General features: G+C 39.2%; 9 protein-coding genes across 15 annotated transcripts in view; 5 read left to right on the top strand and 4 right to left on the bottom strand.

Moving 5' to 3' along the window:
- The window catches only part of LOC117219579 (uncharacterized), a 32339-nt gene extending 27692 nt beyond the window's left edge, over nucleotides 1–4647 (top strand). For all 5 annotated transcript variants that reach the window (XM_033468811.2, XM_033468812.2, XM_076526427.1 and 2 more), the window contains one exon: nucleotides 80–4647. In XM_033468811.2, coding sequence (XP_033324702.2) covers nucleotides 80–195 — 116 coding nt within the window. In that variant the 3' untranslated portion in view covers nucleotides 196–4647. The remainder of the gene's footprint in view (nucleotides 1–79) is intronic.
- An 874-nt stretch (nucleotides 4648–5521) lies between these two features.
- On the top strand, nucleotides 5522–8240 carry Hlc (putative ATP-dependent RNA helicase DDX56). The gene is made up of 6 exons (XM_033469048.2): nucleotides 5522–6039; nucleotides 6125–6568; nucleotides 6629–6888; nucleotides 6950–7142; nucleotides 7214–7518; nucleotides 7677–8240. The coding sequence occupies exons 1-6, from the start codon at nucleotides 5950–5952 to the stop codon at nucleotides 8029–8031; spliced, it is 1647 nt and encodes a 548-aa protein (XP_033324939.2). The 5' UTR covers nucleotides 5522–5949; the 3' UTR covers nucleotides 8032–8240.
- Nucleotides 8056–9200, bottom strand: LOC117219709 (protein PBDC1). 2 transcript variants are annotated; one of them, XM_033469056.2, is made up of 5 exons: nucleotides 9015–9200; nucleotides 8787–8852; nucleotides 8653–8712; nucleotides 8361–8583; nucleotides 8056–8293 (listed from the first exon to the last, which is right to left on the bottom strand). In XM_033469056.2, exons 1-5 carry the CDS (start codon nucleotides 9033–9035, stop codon nucleotides 8217–8219), a joined length of 447 nt encoding a protein of 148 aa, XP_033324947.1. In that variant the 5' UTR covers nucleotides 9036–9200; the 3' UTR covers nucleotides 8056–8216. The 2 variants fall into 2 exon arrangements, with proteins under 2 accessions (XP_033324947.1, XP_033324944.1); XM_033469053.2 differs by having other exon boundaries at nucleotides 8056–8583; nucleotides 9015–9193.
- Nucleotides 9201–9229: 29 nt separating this feature from the next.
- On the top strand, nucleotides 9230–11053 carry eIF2Bbeta (eukaryotic translation initiation factor 2B subunit beta). Its single transcript, XM_033469050.2, has 6 exons — nucleotides 9230–9432; nucleotides 9495–9581; nucleotides 9833–10114; nucleotides 10176–10332; nucleotides 10404–10798; nucleotides 10872–11053. The coding sequence occupies exons 1-6, from the start codon at nucleotides 9365–9367 to the stop codon at nucleotides 10942–10944; spliced, it is 1062 nt and encodes a 353-aa protein (XP_033324941.2). The 5' UTR covers nucleotides 9230–9364; the 3' UTR covers nucleotides 10945–11053.
- Nucleotides 11054–12112, bottom strand: amrt (TM2 domain-containing protein 2 amaretto). The gene is made up of 3 exons (XM_033469051.2): nucleotides 11774–12112; nucleotides 11596–11683; nucleotides 11054–11519 (listed from the first exon to the last, which is right to left on the bottom strand). The coding sequence occupies exons 1-3, from the start codon at nucleotides 11911–11913 to the stop codon at nucleotides 11190–11192; spliced, it is 558 nt and encodes a 185-aa protein (XP_033324942.1). The 5' UTR covers nucleotides 11914–12112; the 3' UTR covers nucleotides 11054–11189.
- Nucleotides 12113–12350: 238 nt separating this feature from the next.
- On the top strand, nucleotides 12351–16509 carry Su(fu) (suppressor of fused). The gene is made up of 7 exons (XM_033469049.2): nucleotides 12351–12724; nucleotides 13371–13463; nucleotides 14648–14957; nucleotides 15043–15278; nucleotides 15356–15586; nucleotides 15668–15875; nucleotides 15957–16509. The coding sequence occupies exons 1-7, from the start codon at nucleotides 12552–12554 to the stop codon at nucleotides 16020–16022; spliced, it is 1317 nt and encodes a 438-aa protein (XP_033324940.1). The 5' UTR covers nucleotides 12351–12551; the 3' UTR covers nucleotides 16023–16509.
- Nucleotides 16510–16927: 418 nt separating this feature from the next.
- neur (E3 ubiquitin-protein ligase neur) overlaps nucleotides 16928–25993 on the top strand; it is a 143447-nt gene continuing 134381 nt past the window's right edge. Inside the window, exon 1 of the mRNA XM_033469044.2 lies at nucleotides 16928–17132. Within this exon, the coding sequence (XP_033324935.2) occupies nucleotides 17093–17132 (40 nt within the window). The 5' untranslated portion in view covers nucleotides 16928–17092. The remainder of the gene's footprint in view (nucleotides 17133–25993) is intronic.
- On the bottom strand, nucleotides 17220–18993 carry LOC117219708 (uncharacterized). Its single transcript, XM_033469052.2, has one exon. The coding sequence runs from the start codon at nucleotides 18084–18086 to the stop codon at nucleotides 17673–17675; it is 414 nt and encodes a 137-aa protein (XP_033324943.2). The 5' UTR covers nucleotides 18087–18993; the 3' UTR covers nucleotides 17220–17672.
- Nucleotides 19134–22994, bottom strand: LOC117219710 (uncharacterized). Of its 2 annotated transcripts, none has more exons than XM_033469059.2 (4): nucleotides 22671–22994; nucleotides 21681–21860; nucleotides 20496–20610; nucleotides 19134–20076 (listed from the first exon to the last, which is right to left on the bottom strand). In XM_033469059.2, the coding sequence occupies exons 1-4, from the start codon at nucleotides 22726–22728 to the stop codon at nucleotides 19962–19964; spliced, it is 468 nt and encodes a 155-aa protein (XP_033324950.1). In that variant the 5' UTR covers nucleotides 22729–22994; the 3' UTR covers nucleotides 19134–19961. The 2 variants fall into 2 exon arrangements, with proteins under 2 accessions (XP_033324950.1, XP_033324951.1); XM_033469060.2 differs by having other exon boundaries at nucleotides 21681–21857; nucleotides 22671–22985.

The raw sequence follows: 25993 nt of genomic DNA, 5'->3' as shown, positions 1-25993 counted from the left end.
TCGAGGGGCAGCATTGTCCCCCGCGGGTAGACACAATGCCGCTGACGAGGACGTCCCGTCCTTATTGTAATTTTTTCAGATCGGCACTCGCACACGTTCTCGCTGCTGCACCCGACGCCGATCCGCTCGCTGTCCGACGTGCGTCGACTGCACCGATCGGCGGACGACAGCGTGCAGCTGATGTCGAACGAGTAACAAGCCCGACGGTTCCGGTCTGCGGCCGGGCTGACGATGGTTTCTCGCGTTCAGAACAAAGGGGGCTCGTGCTTTGTCGGCGCGACCAGTTTCTGAGGAACGTGTCCGCCCCAAGAGGACACTCGAACGCTCCTCGACGAGCATCGCGCGATACAGGTCCGTCGAATCGATTCCTCGAGCCTGCCAGTCTCGAGAGCAAGAAATCCGTCTGCTGCCATGTGGGACACGCGCGCGGGTCGGCCCTTTGTCGAACAGGTTCGCGTGTACATAGCGCGACCATAATCCACGGCTGTACCGATAAATAATCCGCCGTGCTCTTTGGAAACCAGCCACGCCGCGCGATCTCGATCTCAGAGTCTCCGACGATCCGCGCTTCACGGTTCCAGCTCGAAATTGCCTGTAAACGGAAGCGTGCGGGAAATCAGGAGACCGGTTTCGCCGAATCTTTGCCCGTTCTTTGAGGGAGAAACGGAGCTCGCACGGATCTGTAGCAAATGTAAGCTCCGAATCGCCGAAGAATCAACCGACGAACTCCGCCCGAATCCTTGTAGAATTTCGTTCGAACGCGATCGATTTAGCGTGGAACGATTCGACGAACGTGGCGGTATTATTTATCGATGCGCTTAAATACCGTCGTTGTGTTAGATCGGTGAGAGGCGGACGCATCGAGAGTTTGCAAGCGATATATCTCTTTGTATTGTTCGGGCGGACAAGTCTCGCGAGTTCGCTCGCGTCCGGAGAATACCGTGGCAGAAGAGCGTCGATCATGGGATATGTTCCAGACGATTTTTGTTCGGCGTGGTGCGCGCGGACGGTGGATCACTGTGAGCATAGTCAATACGGAAGAGGGTAACCTTGCCTCTCGCGTGGAAAGGTCTCAACGAGGCTTATTCATCGAAGCGCAAAATTAGCGACGATATTTTATCGTTTGACGAATTTCATTCATTGAATCTCTACTATTTGTGTAAGCAACATCACGTATCGATTCGTACACTGGTTGCCGCTTTTTCTGCACACGCATCGTAGATCCGGTTGTTCAACCGGCGGGTACCAAAATGGCCGCCGTTCGGGCGGCGCGGAGTCACGTTTGCGACCGTTCATCGATTTCCGTTCATCGATCCGACGATTCTTCGTGAAATCGAGTTTATATACTGCCGCGGTATGTAAATATTCTTGCGCGCGACGTTTCCACGTATTCGGACGAATTCGTAATCGATGAAAATCATTGGAAAATTCGCACGCTCGGAACGAATGGAACGCGCGGAATCCATCTTTGTCGCCTCGATAGCCGACGGTTCTTCGTTTCGCGACGATTAATGAGTAACGCGCGTAGATTCGTTGCTTCGCGGTGTCCCGAGCATCGTGTGCGAAGCGTGTACGGCATCGTTCGTTTACGTTCGCCCGTCGACGAACGAAAGATAATTTCGTCGACGGCGGATTTTGTGCCATCGCAGCGTCCAAGAGCTGTCCGTGACCCGGTATTGTTGAAGGCTCGATTATACATATGCTTTAACCGGCTCGCCGCATTTGCATAAATATCCGCGATCGGGTGATTTGTTAAGTTTGTTTGGCGTGAGTTTGTACGATTCGCGAGACGCGCCTGACACGGTTTGCCAACCGAGCCTATCTCATTCGGATAAGTGCGCGACGCAATAATAATCACCGTGCAGGCGGCCCACAGGCCTACGTTCGATCGATGACGAATTTATCTTTATTGTCAATCGGATCGGAGGGTATATACGACGACGATTCTCTCTATACATCTGGATTCCCCGTCGAGTAATTAGGGGAAAATCATGGCCGCGTGTTATCAGTCAATTCAGTGAAATACAAATAAGCGTGTTTGTTTTTTAACGAGGCCGGCTCACGAAGACGCAGCCGAGTGCTGCGTACAATTCTTGCAATAATTACACCAACCGGCGAACGGCCCGGCGTTTTCGATTCGTTACGGAACAGCTGGATAAAATTGTCTCTCCGCGTTGCGACCGTTTCAACTTCTCGTTTTCGCGGCTCGCTCGCCTTTTTTTCGTTCTTCCCCCCGGCAACCGCGACCAAGAACGTCGGAATTTCACGCGTTCGCAATCTTCGTGGATTAAATACGATTTACTCCGACCATAAGCTCGTGAATCGACGCTTCGACTACTCTATTACAATGATCCGCGCGACGAAAAGATTAATTAACGCGACTCGCGCTGCCGCGGAGCATTTTTAACGATGTTCGGCGGAACGAAGAATGCTTTCTTGACACGCGTCGACCGCGTTTAACGATCAACCGTGTCGCGATGATCTCGCGGAACAATTTCGGACGGTCAATGTGTGACGAACAATTGAGTGTCCCGCGCATGAATTAGGAGAATACGTCACACCGATGAACTGTACGCGTCGTGAAACAGAGAATGTCTCTACCAGACGTATTTTTAACAATTTCTCTACCGTTCGTTCGAATCATTAATTTTCTAAAAGCAACAACAACCACTTTGTACCTTCGCTTGGTGAAATCCGACGCAAAACGCAGTCCTAGCACCAAGTCGATCATCCCTTTCGTCGCGCGAAAATTAACGGGGGTTGTTGTTATCGTTGTTATCGAGCATCCAATTTTAAACGTCGCATGATCGTCCGACGACGGGGTTCGTTCCAATTCCTCTCTCTCACAACGATTCCGGCTATCGATCTTTCCCCGAATGCAATCGTTACACTGCGGATCTTTCTGCGCTTACCACGCGAAACCTTCGTGTCAACGAACGACAAATTATTTCCCGTTCGAATCCCCGCGAAATCCGTGTCGGAGGCCGGGGATTTCTGCGATGATTCGCTGTCCACCGATTCGGCCGGCGTTTCCTTACGAAAAACGCGAACGGTTCCGAGAACACGGCCGAGTCGGAATTAGCGTAACGAGAACGGGAAATCGATCGCAGGTGGTCACGGTCGTCCATTTCCCGAATCGACAAGATGCACCGAGTCGATTCAGACTGATTCGGGGAATCGTTACAATGACCATATTGGATTTCGCTGTGGCTCGCGGCGAAGATAGGCCTGACTGCGACGAGGAGTTAGCGTAATCTTTAAGTAGATTAAGAACATTTTTTATGGGAGGGAAGACGTGTTCGTCGACGACGGTTTGCGTGTCGGGATCTCGAAGGTGCGAGAACGCATGTGTGGCTCTGTGTGTGTGTGTGTGTGTCTTTTAACGTTTTAGCACAATTTCACGCGGACGCTTAGGCGAACCGGTGTTTCGGTTTCGCGAACGCACACGACCCGTACGTTTCCCGCAAATTTTGTTACGGAACTCGGCGATACGGTCTGTCTCTCGGCGGGCAGGCAACGTGTCCGGGGCACATCCTACGTAGATTTTTGGCGAACAAGCGTGCACGAATTTGTAAACGCACGACGCGAGTCGGCCGAGGACGAATCGTCCGCGACTCGGCCCACGATCGGCCAGGTGAATTTTAGCAGGGTTTATACGGAACTTTCGAAACAGTAGCACGTAAGACGGAAGGATCTAGAGAATGAATATTACTAATTAAACGCCATAGAGGGTGTCCAGTCGCGACTTGGCCCTTGAGAATTGAGATTATTTGTATCTTATGCGGCATCAATTTAGACACCGTGACCGGCGATCGGGCGCCGGAGTGACATAGGACAGAAAACGAAAAGAAGGGGGAAAAAAACAGTAGAGAGACGTATATTATAATAATCTAGTGGAATATAACATATATGCCGGGGACCGCGCCGTCGTTCTCAAGCAAATATGAAATGAATACTTGTTCAGGTTAATATTCGAGTGTTGAATAATCCATAGCGAGGCGGTGAATCGACTATTATTATTAAGGGAAAACTGACGTTACTTTTATCGGAAAGCGATATTGAATGTTGTACGAAACTATCGATTTTACGGACATTAACATAAAACGTTTCAAATTTATCGAACGGATAATTAAGAATGTTTCCTTTTGCGTTGATTCGTTGACACTTTCCGTAGTATTGTACACAAAAATTGTACTCCGTTGTTTTCGACCGAATTAAATATATTTTGTTGAATCGAAAGGTAAGTTATCCAGATTTTCTCAGTCGGCCGATTTTGTAATTGTAATACGTAGTATTCACTGTTTGACTTTTGAACGCGAAGAGCGTGTTACTTGTTGTCACCGGATCGTTTCGTTCTAGTGAATTGATTGATTAATAATATATATATATTATGATATAATATAATATATATATATATAATATATAATATATATTATATAATAATATATATAAATTATGATATAATAATATATATATATATATATATATATATATATTAATAATATATATATATAATATGATAAAAGATTTATGAAATTTTATGATGAGTAAAGTAACGAATGATTCGCCAGTTTATCCGGATTCGTTTGAATTTCCAATTGCGTCAGCGAAAAATTATTGTCGAAATAAAAGTTTGATTCTTTATAACATAGGCTGTAAACTGTTTTATCCAGCTTCGTTGGTCCTCACAAAATCCTTGCATTCTGTTACACTTTTCCTTCCCCAGATTTAAATATGTAATCTAGTATCGCAAAGATATATTTCATGCACGTATTAAAGTTTTTTTTTGAAGGATTATCCCATTTCATCTTCCTGAAAAAAGCCTAATTTGGGTGAACAACTAAAGTCTCAAAATTAATGTTATTAGATTAAAAGTGATAGTATTGATGCTGTACGTCGATTTGTCTACGATGCAGTAGATTCTCCTGGACAATTCTGGGTCCTCGATTTACTTTTTGGTAGCTTAATTTTGCCACGATTAATATTTTTAAATTATTATTTATGATATATAAATGATATATTATATATTTATGATATATGATATATAAAATTATTTATAATATATAAATGATATATTATATATTTATGATATATGATATATAAAATTATTATTTATGATATATAAATGATATATGATATATATAATTATTATTTATGATATATAAATGATATATTATATATTTATGATATATGATATATATAATTATTATTTATTATTTGCAATTATTGTGCATATGTGAGCGATTGTGACGCCTCTTGTGTAGCAAAAGTGAAGCTTGTTTCGGCGTTTGTACAGCGTTTGTTTATAACCTACAGTCAAAATCGACTGTAGGTTATTCGGCTAACAGTTTCACCGTTTTGCCACTACGTCTAATGGCGCTATTTTAATATTTTCAGCAGCAGATGATTCTTGCCGAATTATACATTGGATCATATAGGGAAAGTGGCAAGAATCATCTGTACTCGATATTTTCAATACTAAATCAATCTTTTTTGCGTGATAAAGGTGCATAATAGTTTCATAACCTCTCATGTATTGTCATTATATTTCTGTAGCTCCTATTTCGACGAATTTCATAACATTTTCCACACACGTATTCCTTTTATTTTCTCGATCAAAGTGAGACCGCAAACACGGTAAAGTGCGATAAACTACATTAGCGTCGGTGTGACTCGTGTCGCATGGAGTTGGCTAATATCATGCTGTCTTGCTCACTCGCTATTTACTCTCTTTATCATTGACTATGAGGGCAGCACTGTTCAGCTATGAATCGTCAGCCAATCAGAACACAACAATTCGTTGCATTCTCTCAATTCAAGAATCTCGTTGCCCCCCTCCGGATATTGTTCTTGAATTGAGAGATTACTATTCATGTAATGAACAGAAGTAAGTAAACAACGTGCTTCTGAGTAACAAATTAACAGGTGGTAATTATCTTTACAATCAACATGATATCAAACGAGATGGAAGTGGACGAAGAAAATGAAACGAAACCGCTGAACTTCCACGAGTTAGAACTGGACGATAGAATACTGAAGGTACTGATCTGTATTTTTAAATTTAGAGGTTATTTTAGAAAGAATGATATTTTATTACACTTTATAATGGATATATTCGTTTTAGGCTGTCGCAAAACTAGGTTGGTTGCAGCCTACATTGATACAAGAAAAAGCAATACCGTTAATGTTAGATGGAAAGGATATTTTGATCAGAGCGCGTACAGGATCTGGAAAAACAGCTGCATTTACTATACCACTCATCCAGAAAATTTTAATGAACAAGCGCTCGCAGAAAAAGCAAGAAATTAAAGGTCTTATCATAGCACCTAGCAAGGAACTGTGTAAACAGATACACGATGTAGTGATCAATTTAACTATAAAATGTAGTAGAGAAGTAACAGTAGTTGATGTTAGTCCACAAGTAGATCTGAGTGCTCAGAAAATGTTGCTAACAGAGAAACCTGATATTGTTATTGGTACTCCAAGCAGAATATTACAACACTTAAAAGCAGATAACATGAAATTGAAGCGTACTTTGGAAACATTAGTAATTGACGAAGCTGACTTGGTAGGTGATTTGAGCACCTGCAAGGAATTGAAGAATAATAACACAGTCTTAATATTTCAGATATTTTCTTTTGGATATGAGGATGAAATAAAAAGTTTATTGAATTATTTGCCTACTGTGTATCAAGCAGCATTAGCTTCTGCAACTTTGTCAGAAGATGTTATCACTTTAAAAAAATTGGTTCTTCATAATCCAGCTACTCTAAAACTAGAGGAGCCTCCATTAGCTCCATTATCTCAATTATCACATTATAGTCTTGCTGCAGAGGAAAATGATAAATCTGCTATTTTATATGCTCTGTTGAAGCTAAAGTTAATTCGGTAAATAATGTGCTTAAAATAATTATATTTCAAATTTAATTCATAAAACTTTTTTTTACAGGGGGAAAACTATTATCTTTGTGAATACAGTGGATCGTTGTTATAAATTAAAATTATTTTTGGAACAGTTTGGTATACCTACCTGTGTCTTAAATTCTGAATTGCCTGCAGTTTCACGATGTAGAGCTGTTACTCAATTTAATTCTGGAACATACGATATCATAATCGCATCGGATGAAAAATCATTGGAAGAAGTAAATTTTAAATCATTCAATTGTATAATATTGCATACCAATTGCAAATGTGTAATTTTTATTTGTTGTAGCCTCACGTAGTGAAAGTTAAAAAGAGTAAACGAAAAAAGGACAAAGAATCTGGCGTAGCACGCGGCATAGATTTTCAGTTTGTCTCTAACGTAATTAATTTTGACTTTCCCTTGGATATAAACTCTTACATTCATAGAGCTGGCCGAACTGCACGCGGAAATAATCATGGAACTGCTTTGAGTTTTGTGTCGATAACAGAAAGGCCACGTCTTGAACAACTTGAGGAAGAATTAAAACATTGTTACAATCGTGATTCATTATTCAAAACATATGTGTTCAAGCTAGAGGAAGTAGAAGGTTTCAGGTACATAAAATTATCACACTCTCTACATTTAATAGCGGTGAAACTTGAAACTAATTTTAGTTCAGTTACTGTGAAATTAGTAAAGAAAATAATAATATAAAATAAGATAAAAATTCGAAATAAATCATAAATTCATGTTGGTACTTATATCTTTTTAGATATCGAGCAAAAGATGCTTGGAAAGCGGTAACAAGAATAGCTGTACGTGAGGCTCGTTTAAAAGAAATAAAACAAGAAGTTCTGAACTGTCAGAAATTGAAAAGCTATTTTGAGGATAACCCAAGAGATTTACAGTCTTTGAGACAAGATAAAGCATTACACACTGTAAGAATACAGCAGCATTTGAAGGATGTACCCGATTACATAGTTCCACCTACTTTAAAAAGATTAATGGGCGTCGGTAAAAGAAAAAGATTTAACAGAGAAGCTGCTGCATCAAGATCTACCGCCACACAGTTAAAATACAAAGCGCGAGCGTCGAATCCACTAATCAGTTTACGAATACGAAAATAAAAGATTAAGTTTGTAACAACAACATACCCTTTTTTAAACTTGTTTATTCGTTTTCGTTCAGTATAAATAACACTCTATTAGAACATATAACTTCATGGTTGCAAATTGTACAAAACTGTAGGTGAAAAATTACAGACTATTCAAGTATTTATTTTTTAACATATAATATAGGAGTATCGTAATTATTAAAACCTATGACTTCTCTGTAATTTGTTTAGGCTTGTATTTTTTCCTGATACCATCATTGTGTCCTTCTCTGTTTCTGGCAAGTTCAATAGCATAGAATTGTATTCTAGTTGTGAGTATACTATTTGCTTCTGAGTAATCACCTTCACAATCTGCCCTCAGCAATGTACCAAAACTGTAATCATCCACAAGCCCTTTGAACTGTTCACAAAATGGTCTCCATCCAGTTTTTGCATCTTCTGACTTTAATTCATCCTCATCTAATTTGTCTACTTTCAGATTGGGATAAGTATCTCGAAAGGTTTTATATATTTGGTCGTCATGGGGAGTAAGTTTTAGAAGCTTAGGATCAACTGAACATAAAATCTAAAATAGAATAAAATACAACATTAACATCTTATAATTTGCCTCATTGAAAAATATAAATGTATTTACATTAAAATAAACCTCAGCATGCTCCATTGCTTTTATTGCCCACATAGTTTCCACAGAAGGCTAAAAGAACATGTATATATAATTTACTTATAATAATAATTTTAATCATCTAATACCATTTAAAAACAACTTACATCATTGCCAAATTCCTCCGCGGGTCTAGACAGCACACTAGAACTAGCTATCAGTTGATCTGCAGTCTTGAAATTAAATTATTTAATAATTATGAATTCTATCGTGAAAAACGGAACTAAAGTATTAAATGTGTTAGGTATTATTTACAAGAGAAAGGACGGAGTAGGTTAAGGATCATGTTTGTACGAAAAAAACGCTTGAAATGAGCACACGTTAATTATACTTACAACATCTCCAATAAACGCCATTTCTCTAGTATCTAAAAACGAACTATTGCAGAAAAATTATCAAATATTTCCTAAAATATTTGTAATGTTATTCTGTAGTGATGATAGAGAATCGAAGATAATATGTAATGCACATATGTATTAGGCTATCTGAAACACACGTGCAATGAGAATGAGGAAAGTGACACCACGGACGGAGCGGAACCAATCATTGTTCCGGTTTAACAGCTGCTTCTATCGTATACACATCGTACTGAGTACGATATCAATGATACCATTAGAATAGTTTTTTTTATAATTCTTTCGTGTTGTTTCCTTCAAGGACATATTAAAAAATATTCTCGACAAAAATGGTTGACGTAAAGAATGAAGATATTCACAAAAGCGTAGTAAAACTAATAGACGATATCCACTATGGGTAAGAATTCTAGTATGTCTAACCTTGTGTGAAGTCAATTTTTCAAATATTTTGTATTCCAGTGACATCAAGGGCACATATAATATCGTGGTGGCAACTATGTCGGTTTTAAAAGAAATTATAAACAATTCTGAGTGGACTACTGCAAAGTATAATTTTTTTTTTTAAATATATATGAAATTTTGTATATACCTAAGCAACATTCAGTGAAGTGACAAGTACAATAGTCAATGTTGTCAAGTATAAGTATAATAGCGAAACCAAAGGTTTTGCTTTATATAATTAAATAATATTGCACTTCATTCATATATCCTTAGGTTCATACAATGCTTCCAAGCTGACAAAGTATAATTTATTACATAATACAAGTTATTTTAATTGTGTATTTATATTTTATCAGGAATCTTATGGACGTAATTAGACTTAATGGAAAATACTTAGTAGAATCAATTCCTCTTGAATCCTGTATTGGAAACATGGTCAGGAGGATATTAAAAATAATTCGAGAGGAATATACTTCGGGACTGCAAAATAAAATAGAGGAAACAGATCCACAAGAGTCTTTGCATAAAATTCTCACTGCAGAGAGTGATCAACATGTTGATTTTAAAGAATCTGTGCCTTCTTTGAAATTAGCTCTTATGGATCACATTAATGAATTTGAAGTTGAATTAGAGACATGGTAAATTATAACAGTTTAATTACAGTTAATTCTCTTTCTTAACACATTTTTTCTTTTTCAGTGCTGAAAATATTACAAGTTTAGCTCCTGAACACATTCATTCTAATGAAATTATTATGACAATTGGTAAATCCAATTTAGTAGAAGAATTTTTTAAGAAGGCTGCTGCGACAAGAGCATTTGAAGTTATAGTAGCTGAAGGTGGACCATCTTTGGATGTAAGTATATTTTAGAAGGCTTATTGATCAGTCTTTAATAATACAGCTATAAGGTTCATTGTTATTTATAGGGTCATGAAATGGCAGTCAATCTTGCGAAAGCAAAAATTAAGACTACATTAATATCGGACGTAGCAATTTTTGCAATGATGTCACGTGTAAATAAAGTAATAATTGGTACACACACAGTTATGGCAAATGGAGGGCTGAGAGCAATTTCTGGCTCGCACACTGTTGCTCAGGCTGCAAAACATTATTCTGTTCCAGTAATGGTGTTATTGCCACTGTATAAATTGTGTCCATTATATCTCTGTTCTCACGAACAGGATGGGTTTAATAAACATGTTTCTCCAATGAAAGGTGTAATCAATGGTGCCAATGCGCAATTACTAGAGAGGATTCACATATACAATCCAGTTTTTGATTATGTACCACCAGAGTTGGTCACATTATTTATTTCGAATACGTAAGACCAATTAACTTATTAATGTATGTGTCTTCTATAACAGAGTTTATTTATTATTGTCTTTATATTTCAGGGGTGGAAATGCACCATCATATGTCTATAGATTACTTAGTGAATTGTACCATCCAGATGATTATGATTTATAACATATTCACATGTTTGTGTACAATATTTCACCATAAACAACGCACATTGTTTTTAAAGAAGAGAATCTTTTTACGTGAAGTGGTACAATAAAAATAATTAATCCGAGAATGTTTTTTTAAGTAACAGAAATCTATTTACAAGATAACATATGTACAAGTAGATATAAATTTATTTTACAAAATGCATTTTAGTAACTATACAGATTTAAAAATATCGAATAACAATATAAAAAGACTTGTTCTCTTTATGCATAAGGATTCCAATTACTACCATCCTCGGGTTGTAAGGAATCTGTTACTAACAATACTACATCGAATATCCACCATACTCCTGCTGCACCGAATGAAAACAATTTTCCTAGGGCAGGGCCATTTTGACCTAAATGGAACCTATCCACACCTAAGAAACCTAACAGTATGCTACAAAGTAGAGTAGTAACAAAATAATGATCACTATATTTTATACAAGGAACTCCTTCATGGAAGAATGTTCTTGGTCCGTAACATTCGATATCTGGTAATACTGTGCAAGATACTTTTGTCTTTTCAACATCCTCGTACCTAGAGCCACCAAACTACACAACCAATAAACAAGAATTAATACATTAAATTATTTATAAATATGAAAATATGATCCGTAATTATAACTACCTTCACGCATCCGAATCCAGTTTCTTCCTTGGCAGTTTTATTGCCTTTGTGATCGACCGGTTCCTCGCATTCTATGAACTCCTTCGGTCTACGATAACATTCAAAAATACGTTTTGATAAAGAGTTCTCAAAGGTAAACAAGACCGACGGGAAACGTCAAATATGCATTTTTACTTACAAAAATTTACAAAGTACCAGTGGTCCTTCAGGTCTATATTCCTGCGGGAAGTCGGCAGTTTTATTTGTCGGCGTGCTTTCCGAACACATTCGCAAATCACAGAGGCAAACAATAATTATGATCAAAAACAGTAACCTCATCTTGTCAACTTCGGCATCTGGGTAGCTAGGAGCACCCTATATATTTTTCATTCTGAATCGACGCCATCTGTACTTAGATCTAATCATTAACACGACCCGTGCACACCATACGGTGGAATCTGGCACTAATGTTCTAATTGGTACCAAAATCATCCACGCCGTGTGCTTAAGTCAGTTCAGGGGTGCTTCTAACCACCCTGTTCGCCATTTTTAAATTCACTTTCGTCAGCGGAGTTATTAAAACCAGATACACACAGGCTACCAAATGCTTGTGTCTATCCACCATACCTGTATGCGCGCGATCATAAACCATGCTTGTGTAAAGGAGTTTTTTTATTGGGTACAGAAACTGGTGTCTTTAATGTAACAGGCCAATGAGGAGCCAGAACGGACAAAACCGTCCAATAACAGAACGATTTCTCGCGTTTCCTAAAACGATTTCAGAGACGCGCTGTGATTTCGGAATCAGTTGGTCGTCCGCTCTGAAAGAATTTTAGTTTTGTCAAGGATCGGGGACGTGCGCTTTAATCGGTGGAAGGTGCAAGGTAGTGACTGACTGTAAACAAAGTGATCGTGTACTGCGTATCCCGTAGGATCTTTCGCTCGGTAGATCATCGCAGGTGTGAAAGTTTCTCTACATGTACGGAAACATGCGGGAACGAGAGGAATTTTGCCGAAGTTTTCCGCCAGGATTGCCAGCCCAGCCGCCGACGACACGGGCTCCGGGCCTTGACGCTTTGCACAGTCTTTGTAAAGAGATCTATCCAGACCAAAGTAATCCACTCACTGTTACCGCAGTCGTTAAATACTGGTACGAATTCCTTGATTTATTCTTACGACCTCGAGCATTCACCACACACCGATGCATTTAAAGAGCAAAGAAAACAGAAGAGTATGCTTGACGTTTAGCACATGACCCTGGAGAAACAATGACCACATTATTTTGCCACTGCAACACGAATGCATGCGAGTCGTACCCCTTAGAATTATAAGTTATTGGATATCTTAATCATGTGATCGAGGGTTGTTATTTTTATATTCTCGTGTGTAACAATTCTATCAAATTTGCAGCAAAAATATTGTTTACGATATCGTTTATTTATCTTTTGATCTTCCAACCGAGGAAGAAAAAAGGTGTTCTATCCACTCATTTATGTCGAAATTAATATTACTTGACATGGAATTATCCCTTTCAGTAAATAATACAAGATTATTGACAAAACCTTTTCACTTTCGATCCGAAAATCGGACGTGATGAAGAATATATTTCTTCGTTCTTCAATATTTCACAATTAGCGCGGAAACCGAAGAAAATTCATTTTATTAAATTAAATGTATGCATGATGTTTGAGTGTGAAACTGTTGCACATGAAGGGAGGCGTCTTATATTTAGTCCCACGTACGTTTAACCGGATGTAAAATCAAATAACTAAGATTTTCTGTGCACCTTTGCGTAGGTTGGGTGGTCCGGATCCTCTCGACTACATAAGCATGTACGAGAATCCTGGCTGTCCTGAATTAGGCGTGCCACCACATTGGCATTACATCAGGTGAGTGAAATTTTTCATCTATCGCACTAAAACATTTAAATAATCTGGTACTTCCGGTTTGTTTTCTTCGTTCTTGGAAAATTTCGATCTATTTCAACGTAATTTCCGGAATTCGCGATTTAACATCGTTTGTATTATAGTTTCTATGCATTTCCTCTTCCACTTGTTTAATCATTTTTTTCTTTATTGATGACTCTATCGCTCACGATTGTGCGATTTTTAAGTTGACGACGTTGTCGATCGTTCATTCAGGAAAGATGGGACCCGTACTTTTTTTTTGTTCTTCTTTTTGGTTCGTGGCATAGAAAGAGGGAAGAATGTGAGAGTAAAGAAAAAAACGGGAAGTCGGGTATTCGTCAGTGTCATCCTGCTGAGTAGCTGGAGTGTGCCTCTGTTTGATGTGGACGCATGTTATTCTTCCTGCACACCCCTCGATGACACGTATATACCGTGTCCACCATAATTAGAAAAAGACGATGAAGTTGAATAAACTGTACCGGGTTTTCGAATTCTATCAGCTCAGAGAATCCTAATGTCCAGAGAAAAGATGATTTAACAATCATTGAAAAATTATTAACTTTTAGTTTTTTAGGAGAACCTCCATATAGGGGTTCTTTTCTTTCTTTGATTCACACGAAACTTAATTTTTTTTACTAAATTCAAAATAAAAAATTGATGATTGCGACGATTTCCTTTGTTCTCCAGTTTTTAATTTCTCCTAAATTTAAATTCACGATTACGAGATACCGATGACTCATACAGTCGAAAGACAAATGATTTCTCGTTTCAGGAATTCCTTATTAAAGCTTAAGCGCCGAATGACGAATGGTCTGCCGCGAAAGGGTGTTCCTCTTCCTTTTTTTTTTCTTGATGCATGACCCTTCCTTCTTCAGCTTGCAGCAGCTGTTTCAATAGTTCCCTTTTTCTCTATATATAGAAAGTGTAGGGTACAGGAAGATAAAGTCGTTTAAAATGCGACGCGCCGGAAATAGACGAACGGGACTTCCCCTTTTCCGTCTGCTCTATCTAAATATGTTCGGTCATTGACTAAATCTAGTCGATTTTTTCTGAATCAAGTCTGGAGTTATATTTGTCTTAATGAATCCTTAATGCTTTCCCTTTAATTCTTTTTCTTTTCTGGATGATGATCTTAAAATACTAACGAGTATTTTTGTTTGTTAAAGTTTGGGCTTATCAGATTTACATGGAGATGGAAGGATACATCCAAAAAGTGGACCAGGACGTCCCAGTGGATTTGGATTTGAGTTGACCTTCAGATTGGTCAGAGAAAGAAACGAGATGACTCCTCCTACTTGGCCAGCGAACGTGATGCAGCAGTTAGCAAAATATGTTTTTAATTCTGGGAACATGTTGATGCCTGGTGATCATGTATCATGGCATGCTCCTCTCGATAATGGCAATGGTCGCATCACACAGATCTTGATGGGCAGGGATCCTCAATTACCAACATCTATATATACACCTCATGGCGATGTAAGTCAGCTTACTTAATTAAAATCGTTTATTTCATTAACTGTTTGTGTATTATGGTTTTGATGGTTGATGCGTAATGTTACAGGTTTCATTTGTTCAAATTATAGGCGTAACATCTGAAGAATTACAGGCTGCACAACATTGGAATGGCTTAGGTCTTGTGAGTTTATTAAAAACTAGTCATGTTTGTGGACCTTGGTTGGTAACAGATATGAGAAGGACACGTTCCATTATGGAGGATGAACCCTCCATAGCAGAAAAGATACAAAGTGGAATAGAAAAAGAGGGGTCTAACCTGAGCGGTGTGTCTGCAAAGTGTTGGCAAGTGTTACAAATTAATTATTTCAAGATTGAAACGATAATCGCTTGCAGTAGTACAGTGTTCGATTACTTTACAGGTGGGTTCAAGTAAACTATGACAGAAGTTCAGAAAGATATAGAGAGAAAAGGAACGAATCGGATGAAGAAGAAGACGAAGAAGAAGATATAAAACCAGTTATAAAATCAGAAAGATTATCTCCGTGTGAACTGGATTCGAGTTTATTACACGATAACTTTGTTAAAGTATTACCAGGCCTCCATTTAACCTTCAACCTTGAAGCAGGATCCTTGTTACCATTAGCGATAAAGTATGCGAAGTTACTAAAATACTGTTATTAAAATGAAGTCTCTTCGAAATCATTATATATTGAATATCATTTATTTTATAGGGGACGCGTCATGCACGGAAGGCATTTTACATTTAAGTCTATACTGTCCAATACAGCTGTTACTATAGTAGCACCGACAGTCACTGGAACCCTCGTTTCTAGAGAAAAACCATATGTAGTTCAAGGACCATGGTTACAAGTTCTGCTTCCAGAGGATCTATCAGAAAAGATGGCTCAAGAATTTCAAATTTTAAATTCGCCAAATGAAGTAAGAGCTACAACCGAACTTACATTATGAGATGCATCAATGTTTCTATAATTACGAATTTAATATTAATGAATGTTATAGGTCCAATTGCCAAAGACGTTTTCCTGGCCCGAACACAAACTCGTTATTACTGTTATCAACGATTGAGAATGCGTTCGTTGAACACGTTCGACCAAGTTAGCATAATCAGTTAACATAAGCAAAGTATTATCTGATTCAGTTAAAAAGTGGGTTTCTCAGAACTTATTTATAACTGTATAAAACTCGATTTAAACTACGGAACTATTAAGACTACGCATATCAATGTGTGAAAGAGGAGCCGAATAATATTTATAGTTATTTACCCAGAAAATTTATTTTACGTGTTCCGCCGGGAAACAGTTTTCTGCGCCCCTCTTTTCCAGGTTGATGTCTGTTAAACGATTTATATTTAATTCTGTACATAATAGAAGAACAAGTTAAAACGTGTAATTGTATTTGATATACGAGTTTACACATTGTTACAGCTAATGAACAGTTTTTGTATATAGTGAAGACAAACATTCTGACATGACTGTTGTCAGTGCCTTGAACCAATTTTTATAAAAGTAATGTGTAATGGAATAAAGCATAGGGTGTAGTATTTATAAGCAAATTATACAGTTTATTTCTTATATATTTATCACAAATCGTTTGCCCGATCATCCTTGCCGCGCGGAAATTTATTCCTCGGATCTGTGAAACAAAAGGTCTGTTTAAACGTTTCATTACCAGCGTCCGATTATTCGAACAATTATTTCCAAAATTTTTACTTGTTACAGGCTTTCAATCCTGCAAATTCCCTTTCGTAGAATCTGTTCGGAATCGTTTATCATTTCGTCGGGCGGCCCTTTTCCCCGTTTTTCTTCTCGCAGGACAGGCGCACTCACCCTCTTTTTCAACCGCTAGCTTATTGTTTGTGTTCGGCAAGTGGGCTCGATAAAAGAAACGGTAAAGGTTGGCTCGAGCGTTCTGAGAGATACATAGATATGACATTGACACTTTCATACCAATAAGCAATATGTATTCCGTTTAGTATTAAAACCGTCGCAGCGAAGAGCGGACGTTTATCAACAGAGACGGACCGCTATTCGTTTCTCAACCGTGTTATCAAGTACCTAACAAAATACATAAATTGCGTGCATCTCGTATCGGTTATTTAAAGTGTAGCAGTGCTAATTGTACAATAGATAAACGTGATGACAAAAACTTGTAGAAGGCGCCACCCGTTGATATCAGGTACGTTCACGTTAATAATATTATACAAACCGTTACACAATTTGAAAGTATTGGAAATATCACAAACATTGAAATCATTCAGATGTATTTATGGAAAATTATTTAATTTCGTTTATTCAAGAACGTTTTTAAAAATGTTCATAAATAGCACTTGTTTTCCGAATGAATGAATATATGAAACTATAATTTCCTATTTACAATAAACAATACTTCTGTATGAAAATTTGTCAAAAAATGAAGGGAAACGGCATGCTTAATTAGAAGAAAGGGAAGACAACGTTGAATTGAAATTGCACAGCTATTTTGTGAACCTTCATCCTCTTCAGGCGATAATTCACTAATTTTCCGTTTCGAATACCGTCAACTCTTGATTTCTCTCTGATTGAATAAAACATAATTAGTCGAATTCCAGCGTAAAACAAAAACGAGTATAAATTAGTGTACGGTCTTTTGTGCAACTATTCTTCAGTGGGTGGAAAAATCGTAGAATGCTCATAAAATCGTTTGGACCGTGGATCTTTATGCAAAATTCCTATTTTCCTAGATTGTCTGAATTGTTCGGACTTGAAGATTTCGAGCTGCAAAAAATAAAATCCAACGAGATCGTACTTGAGTGATCAGGGTCTTGAGGATCCTGAAGAAACCGATCCACAGTAAAACAACGATGCAAGCCGAGGCAAAGTCCTCGACTTCCTCGCAGGTGATGTTCCTGACAACGTTAACGATCCCCCGGAAAATGTTCGCGAACGTTTGCATGGCCTCGATACAGAGGTCCCTTAGGAAGCAAATCGTCTGGAAAATCAGGTTCATCACCGCTAGTGTCAGCTCGATTAACCTCGCCAGGAAGTCGAACAAGATGTCCATTAACTTGTCGAGAGTCTCCCAGAGCCAGCAGACAACGCGCGACAAAAATTCGACGCACTGTTGCGTGGCGTCCATCACGCGGTTGTTCATGGTCCACGATTTCCCCGTGGTTCCTGCTCCCTTCGCATAATTTCCCCCTGATTTTCCCGTCGCGCGCAAATTACATCGAAGCTACGAGAGCGACGAAATGCGAATTACGAGACATTAAGGGGAGAAGATTGTCGCGAACCTTTGCTCTTGCGTTTCATTTCTTTTCCGCGCGGCGTGAACCAAGTCGCCGATTAGGATCGCCTTCGGACGCGTGAACCTTGAATCGTGGTTGTCAATCGTGGTCTCGCGAGACGATTGTTTAGTCTGCAAAGAGAAGATTTATGGTGGGAGCTCTCGATCATATTTCTTCGCGGCAATAAAAACTTCATAATTGCTTCGATAACGAGTCTTCATGTTAATTCAGCTCACTCGTTCAAATGTGCGGCACCGTTGAAGTTTTATTCGCGGGAGGACTGTGAATCTCGTTTTTGTTCGTGACCAGTTTCGATCGAGAATGTTTGGCGAACTGTGTTTTCTACTCGTTCTACGAGATACGATGGGACGAAGTAAACATTTGTTTTTTTGTTACAAATATTCCACGGCGCTCTAATGGAATTCAAGTAGGTACACTCCTATAGTTTCGATACTTCTGGCCACGGTCGCTTGAAATGTAGTAATTGATAACAAAGTGATCGTATCTTCGTCACATTTTAGTTCTCTGTATTTTTCTTTTTCCTTTCTTTTTTCGACGTCTCTCTACAGGGCGATTCTTGAAACTGGGTCGAGCTGTAGGTTCTTTCTACGTGGAGGTGGAGGGAACGGTCGAGTGGTTTAATGAGGACTGCTTTCCTTTTATATAATTAATTTTTTCGAGTGGCACGATGCAGGTGCAATAGGTGTTACAGTTCTTTTTTTATTTCGATCGAGAGATAACTTTTTAATCATTTTCTTTCTCGTTGTTCCGTTTCCGTCATAATACAAATGGGACTTGATCGCCCCTTCGTAAAAATTAATTATGCAGCTTTTTACGTGTCTCATAATATTAAGTTATCGCTTAATCGATATTCGCGAGAATACAGGGTACTATATGGAAAGTTTCGGATGGTCTTAAATTAAAATTTGATTTATTTAATATCTTATACAGTCTGCTGTCGTTTCTCGTTAATATATATATTTATATATATATCTCACTGTTGTCAAGCGATGACTATTATATAATATATATGTATATTCTATTCTTCATACCCTTTACGATATCTGATCGATTTAAATTAATGGTTATGTTTTGTATATAAGTACTCGTAATAATCATGGCAGTTCTTTCGTCGTTCCTATTTGCAAACTATCTAGCAGTATCAAATAGTGAGTTCGTCTTGAATATTATTCGACTATGTAGTATGTCCGATACGAGTATGTGTATGTATATGTATATGGACTCATTCTAGCAAGTGATCCATATTTAAACAAATATTAATGAACGATGCCGGGCGTGTGTCTGCTGCAGCGTTTGATAATGCACTTCGCTGAATCATCTAAACGGTTTTTTACGTAGAATAAATCTAATAAAATTCTTCAAATAAAACAATTTATAAATATAACTTCTCAAAAACTTTAAACTCTGTACAATTCGGGCACGAGCGTTCTCCCTTCAAAAACCACCCGAACACAGCGAAATCAAACATACTTCATATCCGGACTTCGTATTGTACTAATTAGTCTAATCGTAAATAGTTCTCTGATAATTGATGTTAGTATCGTTATCTTATCGATGATATTACTTTTTGCTCATCGTTGGTCCACAGCTAATTGGTCGTATCCATAGTTTTATGTTCGAAGTGGTCCGTTATGCGTATGTTCCGATAAAAGGCTCTCTCTTTCTTATATACAATAATTGCCTATGATTGTAATCGATACGTGATATGTGGTAAATCATCGTCAGACGAACTCGGCGAAAAGCGACAATATTAGAAGCATGAACGAGGCTGCATGTCGCGTGGATCCGTTGCAAGCGTCCGCATCGTTGCAGGATTGCACGCAACCGCGGACGTATCTGAAAATTGAATTGCAACACCCGGAACAATTAAAAATTCGGCCGCAATGCACCAAATTATTTGCGAAATTGCGCAGTCTGAAATTGAAACGTGCAAATTTTAAATCGATTTAAGAAAGACAAATCTGAACAGTGTTATACTCGATTTCAATCGAGCATATTACTAATTAGCTCGTTTGATTAACGGAATAATTTCATTGGGGTGTGATCTTGCATTATTAATTTCCTTGAGAATATTCATCGAATAATGTTTGTACGTTCTGCAACGCTGCACGACTATTCCGCGTTCTCATCTCGTTGCCTCTTCAGCAACGGGCCGCGGCCTTTCAATTCCAGATTGTCAAACTTTCCGCGCTTTTGCACAATCGTCTACAGTCTACAACCAAGTAAGCAAAACTCGATTCCCGCTTAAAACTCACTTGTCGTCGAAGTAGAACCCTCCGCAATGCGACATTCTTATAATTTCCGAATCGGTCGTCAAAGATCCGCTGTCCAACGCGCAGCTCCTCACCGTCAATGAGATCCCAGACTCATCTAATCGGCCACAAATAATTATTTTTACGTTCATTTAACATCGATGAAATAGTAAACAATCGAATTTCTAGGGAGCAAGATACCGCGAAATTGCTATAAATTACAACGTCTGTAAAAAATATTGGAAAATTTTGCTCATGATTGACACTACGATACGGCTGATAATTCAAGCTTCCTCTTTACATTGAACCCTCAAAATCTGACGTACGATTTTTTTAGCCGCTTTATCGAGCTTCGAACGCAGCGCGAAACCGCCATCTTTACGGTAATGTATACTACGAAACGTGTTCTCCGTTGTTGGTCTATAAAACAGTAAAAAAGAATCGTACGTGAAGTTTTAAGGAGCCGTTGGAAAGGGGAAGCTTTAATCTTCAAATGCGATGATAAATTCAGCCGGAGGAAAATTGCCCAATTTCAGTTTTCCGACATTTTCGACGGAAAAGATTATTTTACCATGAATTCCACGGAGACACGGGGATTCGGCGTGCAAATACTTTCCGGAGCTGCCTTAGTAGTTTTAAACAAAGATAACGCAACAACGTTATTGTTTTCGAGTGAATAAATATGTTTATTAATGCAAATACCTTCCGGAGGCACCGCGGTAATTTGAAACAAAGATAACACGTCGATAACGTTGTTTTCAAATGAATAAAAACGTTCGTTGGCGCGAGCACTTTCTGTGACCGTCATGATAATTTGAACCAAAGATAACACAACAATGTTATCGTTTTAAACGGTCGCCGTAGAAATTTGCAACAACGGTGACGCAACGATATCGTTTTCGAAGGGACGCGTACTACGGGTCTTCGCCGTAAATTGCGAGCCGGCTCGTTTCGCAAAGAATAATCCCCGAGGGAAACGCAAATGTTTGCTTCTAATTATTTGCTGTAAATTCGCGATTGCGAGAGAAATAGCCGGCTCATTATTTTGAGCAATTTACCCACCCTCTTGCCGCCGTAAGGTCTTCGACACGGACCGTATTGTGCCGCGAACCATAGTGTATTCAGTGAACACGTAGCGCGAAAAGGGGGTTAAGGACCACTCGCAATCACAAAAGGAGGAAGTTTTACCGTATATGCCTGCTATTTTGATGCACGCGGTCGCAGGGAAGAGACCATCGCGGCCCTTGCGGCCTCCCAGGCATGGCGACTCCAAGAATGCGAGGCTCCCGTTATTGTGGAACGGGTCGTCGCAGGGCTTATTGTCCCCGTCGATTGACACGCACTTGAAACAGTCAATGGCCCAGCCTGCTGCGACAGAGTCAAAGCGCGCGGAGACTAATTATTCTCCAGCAATCCTTACAAACGTTCAGCAAAAACATAGATTTCATTTCACGGCAAGCAACCGAACGCTCACGGATAATCACCGCATAATTTTCCGATTCGCGATATTCGAAATGTTCGAATTTCGGAAAAATTAGTAGGACAATGGAACCTCGATTATCCGGCTGAAACAGAGCGATACAAAATGTTCGGGCAACATGTAGCCACTTAGTCACAGCGCCAGATTTCGTCTTTATTGATTTTTGCAGCAAATTGTTATGCACATGAACGGCCACAAAATTAGATGTTTTGCATGTGAAACGTACTTGGACAATAGAGACTTCTAACGTTCGAGGACAGGATAATCGAGGTTCCACTGTGCAACAATGAACTGAAAAAAATATAAATCCGACAATAACAGACTTTCTAAATACGATCTGCTAACAACAAATTCTCGCAATCAGCGTTATTTCTGCGATAACATTGAACCAACCGAATCCTAGAAGTAACCGACGTGCGTTACTTCGTAACGATGAGACGACTGTATTCAATGCGTTCGTTTGCGCGTTACTTCAACGATATTCCATGAAAGTGTTTCTATAATTTCACGAGAAACGTGAAATCGATCATTTTCACCGTCTCGGTAGGTGTAGCGTTAACACAATTTCAAACGAACGCAGCACGAAACGAACGAACCTTGTCGTTGTAAGTCGGTCGGCTGTGGAACATCGAGATCAGAATTTGTCCCCGTTGGGATAGTTTGCTAAAACCGTTGGCAATGTCCGCGTGAGAACTGACCTTGCGACACGACGAGTATCAGCCCGAAACAGAGGATCCAAGAGAAGCCGACATCCATCTTTCCCCGGGTCCGATGTAGCCAGGAATCGAGCGCCCTGATCAGCCGTCAGCTGTTGAACCCAGAGTCCTTCGAGTCGCGTTCCTCCAGCGGGCTCATGTCAGGCGAAATGTAAGAACGACGTGTGCCAGTCGCAACGCAGTGTCAACGTGTCCCGGCTGTCAGATCCATTCGGGCGAAGCCAAGAACCGGGGATTGTTCCTCGGCGGCGGCGACGACGACGACGACGACGACGACGACGACGACGACGACGACGACGACGACGCTGTTCGCGGCGTATCGCATCCGCGACCCAGTGTTTTGCCGGACGGTTACCAAGGCGATGATTCGTGGTCGTTGATTCAGGTCTTCTTTCGGCGGGTGTACGAGGGACTCTGATCAATGATCTCTCTTTCTCCTGGATCGTGCGACCCGGGGCGAAGGGAACCCTGGCAATGCGTGCGGTCTCCCTCGGGCCTGACCCGGGATCTACGCAGGAACATATTGAGGACTAGAAACAGCGTGGAGTTGCGTGATCCCATCCCGCGGAATGAAACGATAAAATGCGAGCGGGGCACACGCGATTTGTGGGCGCAGTGGCGATTTCTAGGCGCGTGCACAGTCGCACCTGGACACTTGCCTACGCCGCGAAGCGTGGGCGTAGCTCGTCGATGGGGGTCTATGGGGCAAAGACAATGAACTGTGGGAGGATCAGCGTGCTCCTCGAATCGTGGAAAATTGTTCTGGTGCGTATTTCGATCGGTGACCTACAGTGGTCGGACCTCGAGAAAAATATTTCGAAAAGTATTGGAAATAGTTAACGAACATACCCTCGTTTGTATGAAATAATATTTCAAGATTTATATTTGATGAGATGCGTATTGAATTTTGTACATGCGTTGTATCGAAGACAGTTATTTATGTTGTAGCAAAATTATTAATTGAAGCAGTATTTTCTTAAGGTGTACTGGAAATTATTTTCTGAAGTAGCGTTTTTTTCATGTGCCTAAATTTCTATTAATTATTTGAAATTCTGTTTTTCATATTTCATACTTACGAGAGGTAGTATGTTTATAGAAAACGTAAACACACGTATTGTTTTGAAAAATAAGCTTTTTCACATAAGAGTTTCTCTGAATTAATTAATGAAATTGAAACGTTGCCTTTAACAATATACGTATCTCAAATAATACAAATTTCAAATGCAAACGCGAACGTCAAGGCAGATTCGCAGTTGCTTGGTCGGCCAAAATCTCGTGGAATATGTTTCATTTCAGTGTTTCATTTCACGGACAATAAAGAAAATATTTATAGTTCAATTAAGTATTTCAGATTCATTCATTCGAGTATTTCAGTATTCAAAATGTATATTTTAAATACTTATTTTATTCAATAGTATTATATTTAATACTTATTTGTAAAATTGTTTAAGTATTTCAACTGGTAATCAAATAATAAGAAATAAATTACTATATGAAATGAATCATATGTTGAGAGAAGTAGTATTTGCAAATATTTTCATTTTTTAGTTGAAATATTTTTACCCTAGTTTGCCTATAGTGGTCCACAAAACTATTCGAACACATTTTAAAACGAAATAACTGTTTTAAAATTGGACAAAATCACTTAAGTCTTTTTTATATGTTAGAGGGATTAGTTTAGTTGGCAATCACTTAATGATAAATTGCAACTTTTTGCGACGCACTAGACTTCTATAATAGTTCTTTCACCACATTTAGAACCGCTGCGAACCTCTAGCAAAAAAACGAACTAGATTCAAACGAAGATTTGATCATTGCAGCTGTTAAAAGAATCGCGAAACAATGGGTTGATGGTGGGAACTGTGGACCACCGGCAAATTCTCGAACGTCCGATTTTTAACCGTACAAAGTGTACCCTTCGATGTTGACTAATTTTAAGCTGACAATTAAGCCAGTAATTAAGGCAGCTTGCTGACACCGAATACTCCGCATTCAGAAAAGGTCAATCTAGGTCTCTTCGTCAGCTATTGACATCAAACATTTACAAGCCCGCCTCCCTGGTGGTACTCCAGAACCCGACCGCCTCGATTATTAACAAAGTTGCGAACACCGCCCCTTTCTGAAGCGGATAAGCGAATACTTCGAAATGTTTAATCTTTCACGTGATTTCTTGGAAGAGCAATGGCATGCCGGGTTCGTCTTGACGCATCGTGCTCTAGATTTTCAACTAGGTGGCATGAAAAACGCATTCGTTCCGATCGTAAAGTTTCCGTGTTAGTTATTCCATTGTCGAGAACATTGTGGCTCGATAAAGTCGTTGTATTTTATCCGCGAGGATGGCACGAGGTGGTGAATGCGTTAAGACCATTCCGTTAGTTCTGGTAGAAGCTTTTTAAAAATCAGATTCGCAGGAAGTTGTTCGAACTGGGGTCGAGAAGCTAATTGATAAAAATTAGTGCTTGGAGTAACAGTACGATATAAATTAACTGATGCGAGGATCTGCAAATTGAACTAAAAGCTGGGTTTAAAAGAGCGTCTACTAAAGACTAGAAGATTCGTGTGTGCGCTGTCTTTCAAATTGAAATTACAGGGAGGTGAGGGACTGTTCAGATTGGTAAACAGATTATCGTAGGTTACCACTTATGGCAGTTGGATTGTAGATGAACTTTGTGTATATCGAAAGGTGAACTTTGATTTTCTGAAGAGAGGTCGATGACTTCTGGCTCGAGGTTTTTCTTAATGTTTGATATTTTGATTCCTAGCACATTGACCTGGATCGATGACTATAGGCAAATTGTCCCTGAAAATCGTTCGCCTGTGGCACACCTTCAGAATCATTTCTGCGGAGTTCGCTTATAATAAATTCTTCCTAATTTTTCTTCAGCTTGCAAACAAAGTTGAACAATTTCGGAAGAAGAGATACGATTATTCGAGCCTTGCAGCTCGTTTTTATAATTGTTGTGAATCGGTGACTATAAAAATGAGTCGCGAGGCTCGAATAATCGTATCTCCTCTTCTCAAATAGTCCATTTCTGTTTACAAGCTGATGGAAAATTGGGGAGAATTTACTGTACCTCGAAACATTAGCTGTCTTTGTGCCTGTAAATCAAATTGCTGTACGCGTGTCAATTAACAGGAATAATTCGCAGTGTTTAATACCGTTTGCAACAATCAAAATCTATTATAAAATATCTTGACTCGGACTATAGACGTCCGCGCAAAGTGGACTCCTTCGTTTCAAAGCTCTCGACCTGTCTCATCTGTATCAGGGCCAACTGGGCTGAGATAATTGTAAGACAGACCCT

Source organism: Megalopta genalis, chromosome 15 (genome assembly GCF_051020955.1).
Source record: "Megalopta genalis isolate 19385.01 chromosome 15, iyMegGena1_principal, whole genome shotgun sequence".
NCBI lineage: Eukaryota > Metazoa > Arthropoda > Insecta > Hymenoptera > Halictidae > Megalopta > Megalopta genalis.
This window is presented reverse-complemented; position numbering and strand designations above follow the sequence as displayed.